The sequence below is a fragment of the Schistocerca americana genome, chromosome 2, assembly GCF_021461395.2.
Source record: "Schistocerca americana isolate TAMUIC-IGC-003095 chromosome 2, iqSchAmer2.1, whole genome shotgun sequence".
NCBI classification, from domain to species: Eukaryota; Metazoa; Arthropoda; class Insecta; order Orthoptera; family Acrididae; genus Schistocerca; species Schistocerca americana.
This window is the reverse complement of record NC_060120.1, coordinates 748,468,406-748,482,692: the sequence shown is the minus strand read 5'-3', so window position 1 is coordinate 748,482,692 and position 14,287 is coordinate 748,468,406. Positions and strand designations below refer to the sequence as shown.

The following is a 14,287-nucleotide window of genomic DNA, read 5'->3' as shown; positions in this document are numbered from 1 at the left end:
AGAAGTCTGGTAACATCACTCCGTGAATGTGCAGCAATTTACAGCAAAGACCTTGGAACAGCAGTTGAACGGAACGGATAGCCTCTTCAAAAAGTTTATAAGATGGGAGGGGAAAAACAGTGTAATGGTGCAGACTGACTATAGCATGGAAAGCATTTCCAAAAGAGATAAAAATGTGGAACATGGATGATAAGCAATTCATCAAGAGGTTAATAGAAGCTTTTGCAATGTGGTTCTACAGAATAAAGCTGATGATTTGACTGATAGATAGCATAACTAATAAGGCAGTACTGAACTGAAATTAATGGCACGACTGGACTGAAAAAAAGAATCGGTTCATAGGACACATTCTGAGGTATCAAGGAACTGACACTTTGGAATTAGATGAATGCAGTAAGCAAGAACAAACGGTTGTGTACTACATGAGTCGTTTGGAACTGAAGAGGCTTGCAGAAGCTAGACAGGTGTGGAGAACTGAATCAAACCAGGCCTCAGACAGAGGACGACAACATCAGTTTATATACTTTAAGTGCATAAAAACAAAAAAAGAGTTGACAGACCAGAGCAGAGCTTGTATTTCCACTTTTCATCGTGTTCATTCATTTCACCATAATTAAAATGGCAACGATCTACATTTGCCACTAGTATGGCAAAGCAACTACAGTGAAATTCCTATTTTACTTTATAGTGCAGTCCAGGCTTAAAAAATGGAAAATTGAGGAAAAAGCAGAACCGAGGAAAACATTAAAACCCCGAAAATATGAGCAAAACATATGTAATTAACATATATGATTAAAGATCTTAATCCTCCAATATATTCTATAAAATTAGTATAAGTGAAGGAAATTAATGTACATCATGTTTATATGATAATTTGTAGTAATGAATCAACAGTTCTTAAAAAAAAAAATCACAAATATGTAAAAACAAACAAAAGCTTGTCAAAAATCAAACTAGTATCTGGGTAGAAGGTAATCAAGTTATTTTCTGACATGCTACAACTACAAATTATACATCAAAATACACTGAGTCGTGTGTGTGTGTGTGTGTGTGTGTGTGTGTGTGTGTGTGTGTGTGTGTGTTGACAAAGGCCATTGGCAGAAAGATGTAAGTGTGAAAATTTTCTCGTTGTACCCATCTGTGACTCAGCATCTCCGCTATATGGTGAGTAGCGATTTTCCTTCTCATAATATTGTTACATTCCACCCTGGATTTTCCACTGTTTGAAAATACACATTGTTGAGAGACTTTTTGTTTGAGTTCACCAAGAAAAAAGCAAAAACTGATGAATACAGTGAATTAAACTGAAAGTACAGTGAACGTCGTTGGTATCTTACATGTGGGGTGTGCGTTTTGCTTCTGTAGCTTATGAAGTGTTATTTAAGGCTCGATGAGAGAAACAGACGTGAAAAAAATGAGTAATTCCCCAGCTGACGTTGCACACTTATTAGAAGTAGGCTCAGTGACGTTCTGTACATTGTGAAAAATATAAATTTAAAAGAAAGCTCAGGCCAGTACAGTTTCGGTTCATCCCTTCTATCACTGCTGCCAATTTTTACAATCTACTGCACACTGTGCAAATATATATGAGTAGTGCATGTAGTTGTTGAAAATATATGTCAGATTTAAACATTAAAGTTTTTAAAATATGCAATCACAAAATCTTTGTACCTACTTCCGTGAGACATCTCTGCACTAGCATATGATCTGCACAAAAAGTATATTTTCGGCACTTCACAAAATGCTTTCACCCCTACCTGCATGCCTGTCATTGAAGGGCCATTCCCCCTCTTCACACATCCAGCAGGAGAGTTCATTTTACATGCATTAACATGGTGTGGTAGTTGCACTGGCTGTTGGATGACTAAACAAGCTGCTAACCAATAAGAGCTCATTAGCCAGAAATGACAAGACATTTCCTTTATTCCAACTGAGCATATTCTTCAAGACTTGGTTTTTTAATTTAAAGGGTTGATGATCGACATTGTTCCTGAATACAGTACATCGAAAACACATGCAAAAAGTTGCAATTGAGTTACAAGCAGCACAAGAAAAAGTGGTGGCTGGGCCATTTGTCACAGTTTGGCTTGGTCTGCAACACTTTGCATGGACTGCCCTGTTTTTCCATTGCTTCCGCAATCCAACAGTTCTATCATAATTGTGCAGTGAAGCCAAATGTTGGAAGTTGTATTGACAATGTAAGCATTTCCTCTCTCTTTATCTCCCCTGTTCGCAACAGCCTAAAATATTCCCTTAACTCCCCTACCATCCATGGTGCGAACCATCTGTCTTTTGTGCCAACTGTCAGTTTTTCAGTCACATCACATGTAAACAGGAAAAAAATGAGACGAAGTCAAGCGAGACATTGATTAATAACATAGAATCAAGATAAGCCTTGCTAGGCTGTAAAGTAAAATAGGGGAATTTTTAACATTGATCTTATGGGTTTTCCACAAGGGCTACGAATTTATGGCAGATAATTGCAAAAACATAAAACTGAGAACGTAAAATCAAAGTTCCACTGTAACAGGAATGCAACAGCCAGCAAATAAACTCAGGATGCTTTGTGTAGAGGATAATTTCCTTAAGGATAAGGTTTGGTATCAATGGGTCTTCAAAGTTCACAGTCTCAAAAATAATAAATAAATAATATACTCTTTCACTTAAATATTATCACCTATTTCACTTCTTTAAGAAAATGCAGTATTAAAATATTCAATGAGAAAGGATGTACACATGATTTTCTGATGTAGTTTACTTACATTTTTAAATGTGCACCAGCACCAGTCAGGCATTGACAAGCATTGTTGTTAGTATTTTTGGGAGGTTGGCTACATGGCAAGTGTGAAAACTGTATTTGTAATCACTGGCTGTATGTTTTGCTAATGTGTGCTGTATTGGTTTACTATAGAATGTACTTTATATATTGAGAGTGTTATTATATGCATTACTATCACAAAACGTAGTAGGTGGTGTCTGACAATCGAACATTCAGTTCGAAATGCACCACACAATTATGTGGTGCCTATAAAGCATCATGACAATAATCCCATGTGTATGAATAACCAATCTTGATTATGTGTGTAATGAAAAGTGCTGTGCCAATGAAACTATTTTAAAAGTGCAATTGGATACATGTGCACTCATTTATGGATTACCCAATGGATTTAAATTGGTTGTCAATCAACTGTTATTCATTATGCACTCCTTCCACAGCTTTCTAATCACAACATTGTTAACACTGCTTGTACACTAGTGGACTAAAAACACCATAAGGTGAGTGAGACACACAATGGATACTGTTTGTGGGACCCATTTCTGAAGATTTGCTCCACAACTGGAATTGCACCAACACTGGGTTTGAGGCACAAAGTGGATACCCTTTGACAAGCCCATTTTTGCTAATTACAAAGATATTTATATGACTAAGGAAATGTGTTACACACCAATGTCCATCATGTAATGGAACCATAAAATGATCTCAAAGTTGGGGATCAATTATTACAAAATGAATTACAAATGAATCAACATTCATGGAGTGTCATGATACATCCATGCTAACGTAAGTAAGTTGTATCCTGTTTTTATTAATTGTATAAGAATGAAATTTATACTGAACTACAGGGAAACTGATTTATTACTAAGCAAACAGATATGTGCCAGAGTTATTAGAAGAGTACAGCCAAGTATAAATTTTATTGCAAGAAGATTCTTATTATAACAGCAGTGTCAGAAGAGGAGTATTTAGAAACAGCTTACGAGCGGAAAGAAGATGAAAGGTAGTAGGTAACAACAGTTAATTTAGAAAGTTAGAGGAATTATAATTGCAAAATTCGTGCCAGCCTGAGAATTTATACAAGCTTAGAAAAACTTGACAGTACTGACTTCAAGAGTTACTCCATCAACCTGAAATAGAAGTTCTAAGTATTAACACTCTTTAGGAGAGGAAGTCAACAGTTGTGAGGATACACAATTCAGCTGAATTAAATTCGGAAATTTTCTTTTACACATTAGAAGTGCAATAAATGAACAACTAACTTTACTATAATTTTAATAATAAGTAAATGGGACAAGAGGAGTCCAAAGAAGGAAATGATATCCTATATATGTTTCAAGTTTTTTGGGGTACTTCCTGGGTGGCATGCAGCAGAATGTGACAGCACAAATTTCTATGGCATGGCAGGTACAGGTGCAGATGCTACTAACACTTTACAGAATGCCAAGGAGGATTTCAGACTACTACAGCCCTAGTTATTTTGATACGTAATAAAAATTCAACAATAATTAGGAATGAAAGAATTATTTTAATGCGTGAATAACAAAAGAATATGAAATCATTGAATCACTTCTCATGTGGATATGAATATTGCAAATATCAGAAAGTGGAGCTGTGCAGTAATCAGGGAAATAAACGAGGAAGTAGTTCCATTTTCCATGTGTATTACACAGTTTTTGTCTTTGAAAATCCATAAAGGAGAGGACCAATACTGAAAACCAAGTACTCCTCATTTTAATTTCGACTCTAATGCTCAGATACAGCTAGATATTCATTTCGAACGAAAGCGCTGGCAGGTCGATAGACACACAAACAAATACAAACATACACACAAAATTCAAGCTTTCGCAACAAACTGTTGCCTCATCAGGAAAGAGGGAAGGAGGGGGAAGACGAAAGGAAGTGGGTTTTAAGGGAGAGGGTAAGGAGTCATTCCAATCCCGGGAGCGGAAAGACTTACCTTAGGGGGAAAAAAGGACAGGTATACACTCGCACATATCCATCCACACATACAGACCATGTTTGTGTGTCTATCGACCTGCCAGCGATTTCCCACGTGGAATGTTTCCTTCTATTATATAGATATTCATTTCTTTATTTTTAAAAAAGCATCATTTTTTAAAATATAATACTTCGAGGTAGCATCTTCATCAAAGTTAAACAAGTTTAGTTTAGGAAACACAGGAAAGTAATGAGATCAAAGGTAATACAATGATAGCAGATGAAAGGTGGGTACAAGCAAAATTTCCTGCAGCATATGTCATGGATTTAATTAAGCCTAACATTACACTGATTTCATCACGTACAATACAGCTGACAGTGGTCTACATATCTTACCTTTTTTCAAAAGATCTTCAATTTCCTTTTTTGACAGCTGTTTGTTTGTTTGATCTTTACCTCCTTGAGCTGTATTCATACTCTGAAGAACTGCTTTATCAAGGCCCAACTTCAATGAAGCTTTGTCAAACATCTCCCGTTCATATGTGTTTCGACAAAGCAGACGATAAACTTTAACCATTTTTTGTTGGCCAATTCGGTGACATCTTGCTTGTGCCTAGAATTACGAATCAATATATTTATTTAACAACAGTACAACAGCAAATTTTAATATGGAGCACATGCTGTACTATTGAATACCTGTAAATCATTCTGGGGATTCCAGTCACTGTCATAAATAATTACAGTGTCTGCTGCAGTCAGATTAATTCCAAGCCCACCAGCTTTTGTGCACAGTAGGAATACAAAACGATCTGAGTCTGGTTTACTGAATCTGTCAATGGCAGCTTGCCTGAGATTCCCTCGAATACGTCCATCAATCCTCTCAAATGGATATCTGCAGTAGTTAAGAAAGCATGGAATATTATCAAATGTTACAAAAGAATACACAAGTTAAGAGAGCTATCTTGGTTCCAACAGTGCTGTAAAAAAAAATCCTAATTTTGATAAGACTGATTTTCAGATTTAAAAGTTATTTGTGTATTGAGAATAGTTAAAAACCATGAATCAGAAGAGTTATTTTGAGTCCTAATCAAACCATTGGTCTGTTCAAGATTTGGAGGACTATAACGCAAGAAAGTCAACCGTTTCCAATGAAATAGGAGGAAAAGTATCAGTATAAAAATAGATTTCAGAGCATTCCTGAACATGGTAGTCAAATATCACAAAATTTCTATATCAGAGTAGACTGCCAAAAGTACTGTTTTTTAACTTAATTTACAACTAAAAAAATTAAGCTGGAAATGCTCTTACATTCATCACACAAAGATGTATGCTTGTAACTGATATACTAATGTTTAATGCAAAAGAATCTCACATTTCAAAACTGTAATAACTTAGAAATAACATTCCAGTAATTATGACCTTTAAAATTTATATTGGCACCATGATCTGATTACAGAATACAGCTTGCACAGCTCCTAATGACGAGAAAAAAATATAGCTCCCACTAACAGCAAACCCGTAAAAAGGAAGTAATAGTGTTTTTAAGTTCTTCTGAATGAGAACTACTTTTGAAATTGTTTAATGCTACACACAACTTTTGAGTATAATGAATAAATGAGAACAATTTTTATTTAAGGCGAACCATACTGCTAACTGTTTTATAAGTGAGAGCTAAGTAACAGTTTTCTTCATTTCAAAATAAGGACCATTTAAAATGTTCAGGTAACTGAAGGTTACTAATCCTTACTACTTTTCAGCATAAAAAGTCAATATTTTCCATAAAATATTTTTATTTTAAATTTAATTACATTTCTCAACAAGAGTACATTTCATGAAATAATTTCTTTCACATTTCTCGTGGGCAATGTTATGAGTACAAATTAATGTTTGTTATTTTGTGATGTTACATGGCTATATCAGAATTTAGCATTCTTTATATCAAATTCACAATGGAAGCTAAATGATTCAATTGTACAATATGCAAAACAATTATTACTGCTAAACTAATTGAGGAAATCGGTAATTGCTACATCTCAAATTGTGCTGTGTGCAATGTTACTAAATGTGTTCATGTTTCTCTATTTTGTTGCCACTGCTCTAGTTTTCATCAAAAGGCAGGCAGGCTTGAATTTGATATCTGCTTGGCAAGTTCATCACAGAGATAGAGCGCAACCTCTGATGCGCGAAGGACATCGACTGTGCCCCTTCAAAGGAACCATCGTAGACTTTTCCTCATGTAACAGGATGGGGATTTCAACCGCCACTCTCCTGAATACGAGATCATTGCCTTACCATTGTGCCACCTTACACAGCAGTACTTTAAATATACTATGGCAACTCCTCGGTAGCTCACAAATAATGGAATGGGTAAAGGTAAATACTGATCGAATATCTGAAGCATGGAGTGCTCATCAGGAACATAAATAAGATTGAAAACATTACTGAGACAGCATCACTCTGGAATGCATAAAGCAATTTCAACGAATTTGATGCATGTATTTGATACTTTACGGGCATGCTGATATGTAAAAATTGTACAAAAGTACCTTACTGTTGAAACCGCATATTCTCTGTTAGCTGGGCCCCTTGGTGACAGTTCTTATAACAATTCATACCTTTAAGTGTGAGGAAGGTAAGGACAGAAAAAGCTATGTAATACATGATATCCAGACATCGCTCTTATTGCTGTCTGAATGCTTGTAAGCCAAGGATAAATCAATAGTTGAGCAACATTGGATGACCTACTCGAGATTAATGACGTATGCAGAGAGCCACTAGTAAAGTCATCAGGCAATGAATTTTATACACATCACGTTTAGATCTCATGGTGCTCACTGCTAAGCCTGTGCCTATACAATCCAATTTGAGTAATCTCACCTACCTTCATCTTTTCCCTGTCAGCAAATGGGCAATTTTCACACCCTCTCTCTTCAATTCTTTCAACCTTTCCCTTCCTTATTTCATATTTCCCAGTCTAATTCAGCTACATCCCTCTTCCTACTCAGAAACCTATTTCACCGTCACACTTTCACATTCCATTTCTTCATATAAATAAAGGGTAACTTTCATTCATAACAGCACATTAGCCATTACACTCTAACTGATTTCAGTAGCTGTCATGGGAACTTCTAACAATAGTATTATAACCACTATCTAATTTAATGTAAGAATCAGATTCCAAATGTCTTTATAATGTGTAACTGACATTTGTTCAATACTATAAATTACAAATTGAAATATGTGCACATCAAATAAACCAGGCGAAAAGGTGTAACAGTTTCCCAAAGGCTTAAGTGATTTACATGTGTCATAAATGTAGGTAGATTTTAATTAACCTCAACACAGTATGTTTTTATAAATACTGCTTGATAAATACTCATATACACTTATCAATAGTCCACTATATTGTCTTTTACTGAATTTTCCAATAACATGACACACACCACGGCAGATACATTCAATCATAAAGATGACTTATTTTATGAATCTGCAGTGTTTACTTTAAATATCAGTTTGGATTACATGTACTTACTTTCTGTAAACTAAATAATCTTCAAGAATATCCAAGCACCTAACCATTTGGCTAAATATCAGAACCCTGTGGCCATTTGCTTTCAGTTTGGGCAACAGCTTGTCAATTAAAACCATTTTTCCTGATGAATTAATCAGTGCTTGAAAGTAGCCATCAGGATCATCTGTATTCAGCTGCTTCGACTGACGATAGTCGAACTGAATCTGTTCTTCAGCTCCTAAAGTTTTTGTCAGAGTGTGGTATTAATATCACATGAACATCCACAAGGATAATGAAACAGAATCAATGAAAATTTTCAAAGTTACCATTAAGTAAATATGGATGAATGCAGCATTTTCGTAGCTCCATCATAGTATTCATAAGGTTGGGAACATTGGCTGATGTAGTTCCTTTTGAAAGGAAAGAAAAATTTCTCTCTAGTATACCACGATAGTACTTCTTCTGAATATTTGTCAGTTCAACCTGGAACAACATGGATTGGTAAGTATATATATTTAAATGCCCTCTACTAAAAGAAAACTTTTGCAGATTAGAGAAAGTGACACAAAAGTTGTTGAAAACTTTTTCAAATTATAGAAAGTGGCGAGAAAGTTATGCACAGCTTACATATCTGGAGAACAAAATTCCACATAATAAAACACACAATACTATCTTGAATTTAGCAAAGCTGCAAACCAAATTACAGAGTAGAGAAACATATATTTATTAATTATTTGTGATAAACGAAATGATTAAAATTTTATATTATGTGAGACTGAAAACCCCAATAAGTGATTCCAACATTAAAAATTATTCTGAGGCTTGGGTAACTGAAAAAACAGGTGTTTCATTTATTACAGTTACAGAAGCAGGTGCTCAGTTAAACTGGTTCAAAAGGACAATGACCAGGACAATTTGCAACACAAAAATGACTTGTGACATTCAGTACAATGAAATTCCGAATGAAGCTGAAATTTATATCCATAATTTTACTGACATGCATTTTACAACACACAGACTTAAGGGCGCGAGGCGGAGGTTGGGGCGGGGGGGGGGGGGGGGGGGGGGGGGGGGGGGGGGTCTTTGCTTCCTTCATTTTGTTTCAGAGCACAAAAACAACTCAGCTCATACACAACCATGTCAGGACTGTAGAACACAAACACAAAGGGAAGGAGTTAAATACGATTAGATGTTCAGCCCAACCAACGGAAGGAAAGACAGCCAAAAACAGGGACGGACGCGGGGGGGGGTTGCGGCAGGAAAGGGCAAGAGGGTGGGGTTGCGGCAGGAACGGGCACGAGGGGAGGGGGGGGCGAAAGGGCACGAGGGGAGGGGGGGCGAAAGGGCACGCGGGGGGGGGGGGGGACGAAAGGGCACGCGGGGGGGGGGGGGACGAAAGGGCACGCGGGGGGGGGGGGGACGAAAGGGCACGCGGGGGGGGGGGGGACGAAAGGGCACGCGGGGGGGGGGGGACGAAAGGGCACGCGGGGGGGGGGGACGAAAGGGCACGCGGGGGGGGGGGGGACGAAAGGGCACGCGGGGGGGGGGGGGACGAAAGGGCACGCGGGGGGGGGGGGACGAAAGGGCACGCGGGGGGGGGGGGGGACGAAAGGGCACGCGGGGGGGGGGGGGGGACGAAAGGGCACGCGGGGGGGGGGGAGGAAAAGGCACAAGGGGGGGGGGGGGTAAGGGCAGAATACTACTGATCACCAAAATCCTTGGACACAAAGAATATTTTGAACAATAATAGAAGTATTGATGGTTGCAACAAAGGAAAACAAGTTTAATAAAAAGACGTTACAACTCCGTCATAGCCAGTCCCAAGCCTGGTTGCAAAAGGAGGAGGGGGACGAGTAACACCTCGTAAAAGAACCTTGGTTCACCTGGCCCGGGTGATAGTACCTTGTGAGGGCCCCTTGCCAGGGATAAGGTGAAGACCTCAAAGGCAGTGAAGACGAAGATGAAGATCATCGATACGGCGGAACTGATGGAAGAGGCAACCATGCTTTTTGGGATATTATAACACCTGTCGTCCCAGGTTATTTGGACAAAGGGCACGACGATTCCACAGATTGGTGGCAGTAGCCCTACAGTGTCTGTTCCACATGTTAGTGGCGGCTGATCTATCAAACTCAGGAGTGGAACTCTGAGCTTAACCAGACTGAAATCTCAATTTCAGTCACAAACTAAGTCCAAATAAATCAACATGGGTACAGCACCTTCAAAGAAAAATTACCCCAGTGGGTCAAATAGTACAGTTGAAAAACTGCAAGCGGTCTATTCGGATTCTGGGGAGACCACAGAAGTGTGCATCATGGAGGTAAATCGAAGTGCCTTAAAACCCCGCAATGACAAAATCAAACCAAAATCGAGAATTTGGCTAATGACATTTAATGTAAATTCTCTCTTAAAAAATGAGAAAACTAAAAAACATCCTGGACAAATCCAGAGAACATAAAATCAAAAATATCGCATTTCAGGAATCACTGTATACAGGTGAAAATTCTTTTGATTCAGAAGGACACAGGTAATACAAAGAAAATCCTGGAAAGCAAGCCATGGCAAATTGTCCACAATTTCGAACTGGATTTATAGTAGATAAATCAATACTTGATTCAGTCATGACTTTCAAATCTTACTTGGGTTGGCTCTCCACGATGACAATAAAATCAGCTAATAAGATACGCACTCTAATCAATGGGCATGCACCAACTAACATCACTAACAAAAACAAAGTAGAAGTAGTAGTAGTCTGGAACCAATTAGATAATATTCTCCAAAAAATCCCAAATAACCATTTCAAAATCGTTATGGGCGATTTCAATGCACACATTAGTAAAGAAAAGAAATATCGATATTGGGTAAGTAAATGATCAGGACGTACACAGACCAAGCAGAATGGCATGAGACTCATCAAAATCTGAAAAACCATGACCTATTTTTTGAATCGAAAAGTTTCAAAAAAAAAGAGCCTTGAAACCCAAAACTTTGATCTCACCTAATCCATTACAAGGTGACTACCAGATGGATCATATAATAACCTCCCGCATAAATACAGTAGAAATCATGATACTTAAAAAGTCCTTAATGGACTAGACCTAAATTCTGACCATTACCCAAAAAAATTCTCCCTAGATGTCAGTCCAGAGAAAAGAAAATTCACTAAGAAATCTCCCCACTGTAAATACGATGTACAAAAGATAAATGGTAATGAACAATTTACAAAAAGAAACACAAAATTTAAAACCACAAAATTAGCAACAACTGCAAGCAGGACTTTTAAAAGCAGCTGAAACTGTAGCACTGCAAACAAGAACGCTTAAACACCCATGGTGGACAGATGAGTGTGACCAACTAATAAATCTCAGACAACAGAAGTGGCGAAATTGGTTGTGCAACAAAAATCAAAATACCCTGGAAGACCTCAAAGGTATCAGGAAAATAGTCTCAAAAGCAATACGAAACAGTCCGTAAACAACACAAAGACAAAAAAATTGCGAGACATAGAAGATTTCACGAAAAACAATTCCCGAAATTTCTACATAGTTTTCAAACAAAAATTAACAAAGTTCTCTCCTCCATCACTCCCAATTCAGAAATGAACATGGAGAAATCACCGATACCAACACCGAAAACTGTGAAATTCTTACAAAATACTTTTCTAAATTACTGAATTGTGGAAAGCATGCAGAAAAATTTGAGTTCAGTCACAAACAAGGAAACCCATACTCAAAGCCACCAACTTTACAGGAGATTAAAGAGATAATTCAGTCACTGACAAATAACAGACCTAATCACCACAGAATTATGGAAAATGCAAGAGAAAATCTTATTGCAAAACTCAAAGAAATTGTAGATGAAATATGGAAAACTGAAAAAATTCCCACAGATTTGAAGATAGCAAACATACATCGGCATAGAATTAGACTGTTTAGCATTTGCTGATTACATGGCACTGATCGCCCAAGACATTACCGATGCACAGAAACAGCTAGAATTATTACAAGAGCAGGCAGCAAAAATGGATTAGAAATTTCATTTGAAAAAACAAAATTTATAACTGACATTAAAGATGCACCTTCTGACCTCAAAATTGGTAATAACCATCTCTCGAGTAAAAGAATTTAAATATTTAGGTGAATGGATTGCAGAAAATTGTAATGAAAAGAAATCTGTCAGATCAAGAATCCAAAAAAACGGAGAAGGCATTTCAGTTAACAAAAACTGCAAAATATGACACTACACAACAGTAATTAAACCCGAAGCTCTCTATGCGTCTGAGATACTAAATCTTTTAACACAGAACACACAAAGGAGAATTAGAAGTGAAAGAACGTAAAATAATGAGGAAAATCCTAGGACCAAGAACTAAAGATGGTGTGAATTATCCAAAACCCAATGCAGAAATATATAAAAGTATCTCCAAAACAACAGAAACAATGCGCATGAGAAGAATCCAATTCATGGGCCATTTAAAAAGAATGGACTCAAACAGGTTAACACACAAAATCCATACATTTTTAAAGAACAAATCTACAAGACCAAACTGGTACAAACAGACAGAAAGAGACTTGAGAGAATTAGGGTCTCTAAATCTACATGACAAAAATGAAATCAGAAAAATCTCTCTCTCTCTCGCGCGCGCACACACACACACACACACACACACACACACACACACGTGGTTTTGAGGGAGAAGAAAGAAAAACTAACCAACATACATGGTCTGCACAATGACAACTAGCCCATTCGTTGCATATGAAGGAATACTGGGCAAAAAGGAAGGCCAACAAATGTTGATTATGCATGGTCCTAAGTGATCCATCCGTGAAGAAGTTACAGATATATTTATGTACAGGAACCTAATTGCAATGCATATCATGACAAAATAACATCCTAATTTTCTACTAAGTTACACAACATTAACTTTATTTCACCTCAACAACAGTTTCCTCCTTCGGTGCAATTGATTTTTCAACATCTTCTTTCAATCTTCTAAGCATCATAGGCTTCAAAATAACCTGAAGTTTCTGGACTTCAGTTTCAGTCTTCAAAGCACCAAACTCCTGCAGGAATGCTTCGCTGCTTGAAAATTGGGTAGGTTCAAGAAAGTTGAGCAGTGAGAAGAGCTCATTTACATTGTTCTGAAGAGGTGTACCAGACAAAAGAACTCTATGTTCCTGTATAATTAGAAAAAATGAGAAGAGTTGATTGATATAAGCACAAAACATGTAACACTTGGAGGATTTTCTAAGTAACTTATAGTAACTTAAATCTTAAACTGATGACATATAAAAATATAAAAAACAAAAAAAATCAAATCTGACGATTTTCATCCAACTCTTTACATTGTGAGATTTTTACAATATGGCAGTTTCATTATTTACATTGCAATTTTACTACACAAATAAGGTACACTCTCATTCACTCTCACTTAACTAAATTTTAAGGGACGAAAAAATAGCCAATTCAGTTTACATAAGTTATAAATATATAAATCGAAAGTGCTGGCAGGTTGATAGACACACAAACACATTCCAGTCTGGGACTGGATCAGACTCTGAATGTGGCTCTCCAGCAGAGATACGACTTCCTCAAATCCTGCCCTGAAATGAGATCCATCCTTCATGAAATCCACCCCACTCCACCAAGAGTGTCTTTCCACCATCCACCTAACCTTCGTAACCTCTTAGTTCATCCCTATGAAATCCCCAAACCACCTTCCCTACCCTCTGGCTCCTACCCTTGTAACCACCCCCAGTGTAAAACCTGCCCCATGCACCCTCCCACCACCACCTACTCCAGTCCTGTAACCCGGAAGGTGTACACGATCAAAGGCAGAGCCACGTGTGAAAGCACCCCCGTGATTTACCAACTGACCTGCCTACACTGTGAAGCTTTCTTCATGGGAATGACCAGCAACAAACTGTCCATTCGCATGAATGGACACAGGCAGAGAGTGTTTGTTGGTAATGAGGATCACCCTGTGGCTAAACAAGCCTTGGTGCACGGCCAGCACATCTTGGCACAGTGTTACTCTGTCCGGGTTATCTGGATAC

The 14,287-nt window shown here is 37.7% G+C and overlaps 1 protein-coding gene across 1 annotated transcript in view; it reads right to left on the bottom strand.

Moving 5' to 3' along the window:
• The window catches only part of LOC124594923 (chromodomain-helicase-DNA-binding protein 7), a 310,905-nt gene that overhangs the window by 159,598 nt on the left and 137,020 nt on the right, over positions 1-14,287 (bottom strand). The window contains exons 15-19 of the mRNA XM_047133415.1: positions 13,166-13,408; positions 8,555-8,711; positions 8,250-8,466; positions 5,414-5,609; positions 5,114-5,330 (exon numbers count right to left, since the gene is read on the bottom strand). Coding sequence (XP_046989371.1) covers positions 5,114-5,330; positions 5,414-5,609; positions 8,250-8,466; positions 8,555-8,711; positions 13,166-13,408 — 1,030 coding nt within the window. The remainder of the gene's footprint in view (positions 1-5,113; positions 5,331-5,413; positions 5,610-8,249; positions 8,467-8,554; positions 8,712-13,165; positions 13,409-14,287) is intronic.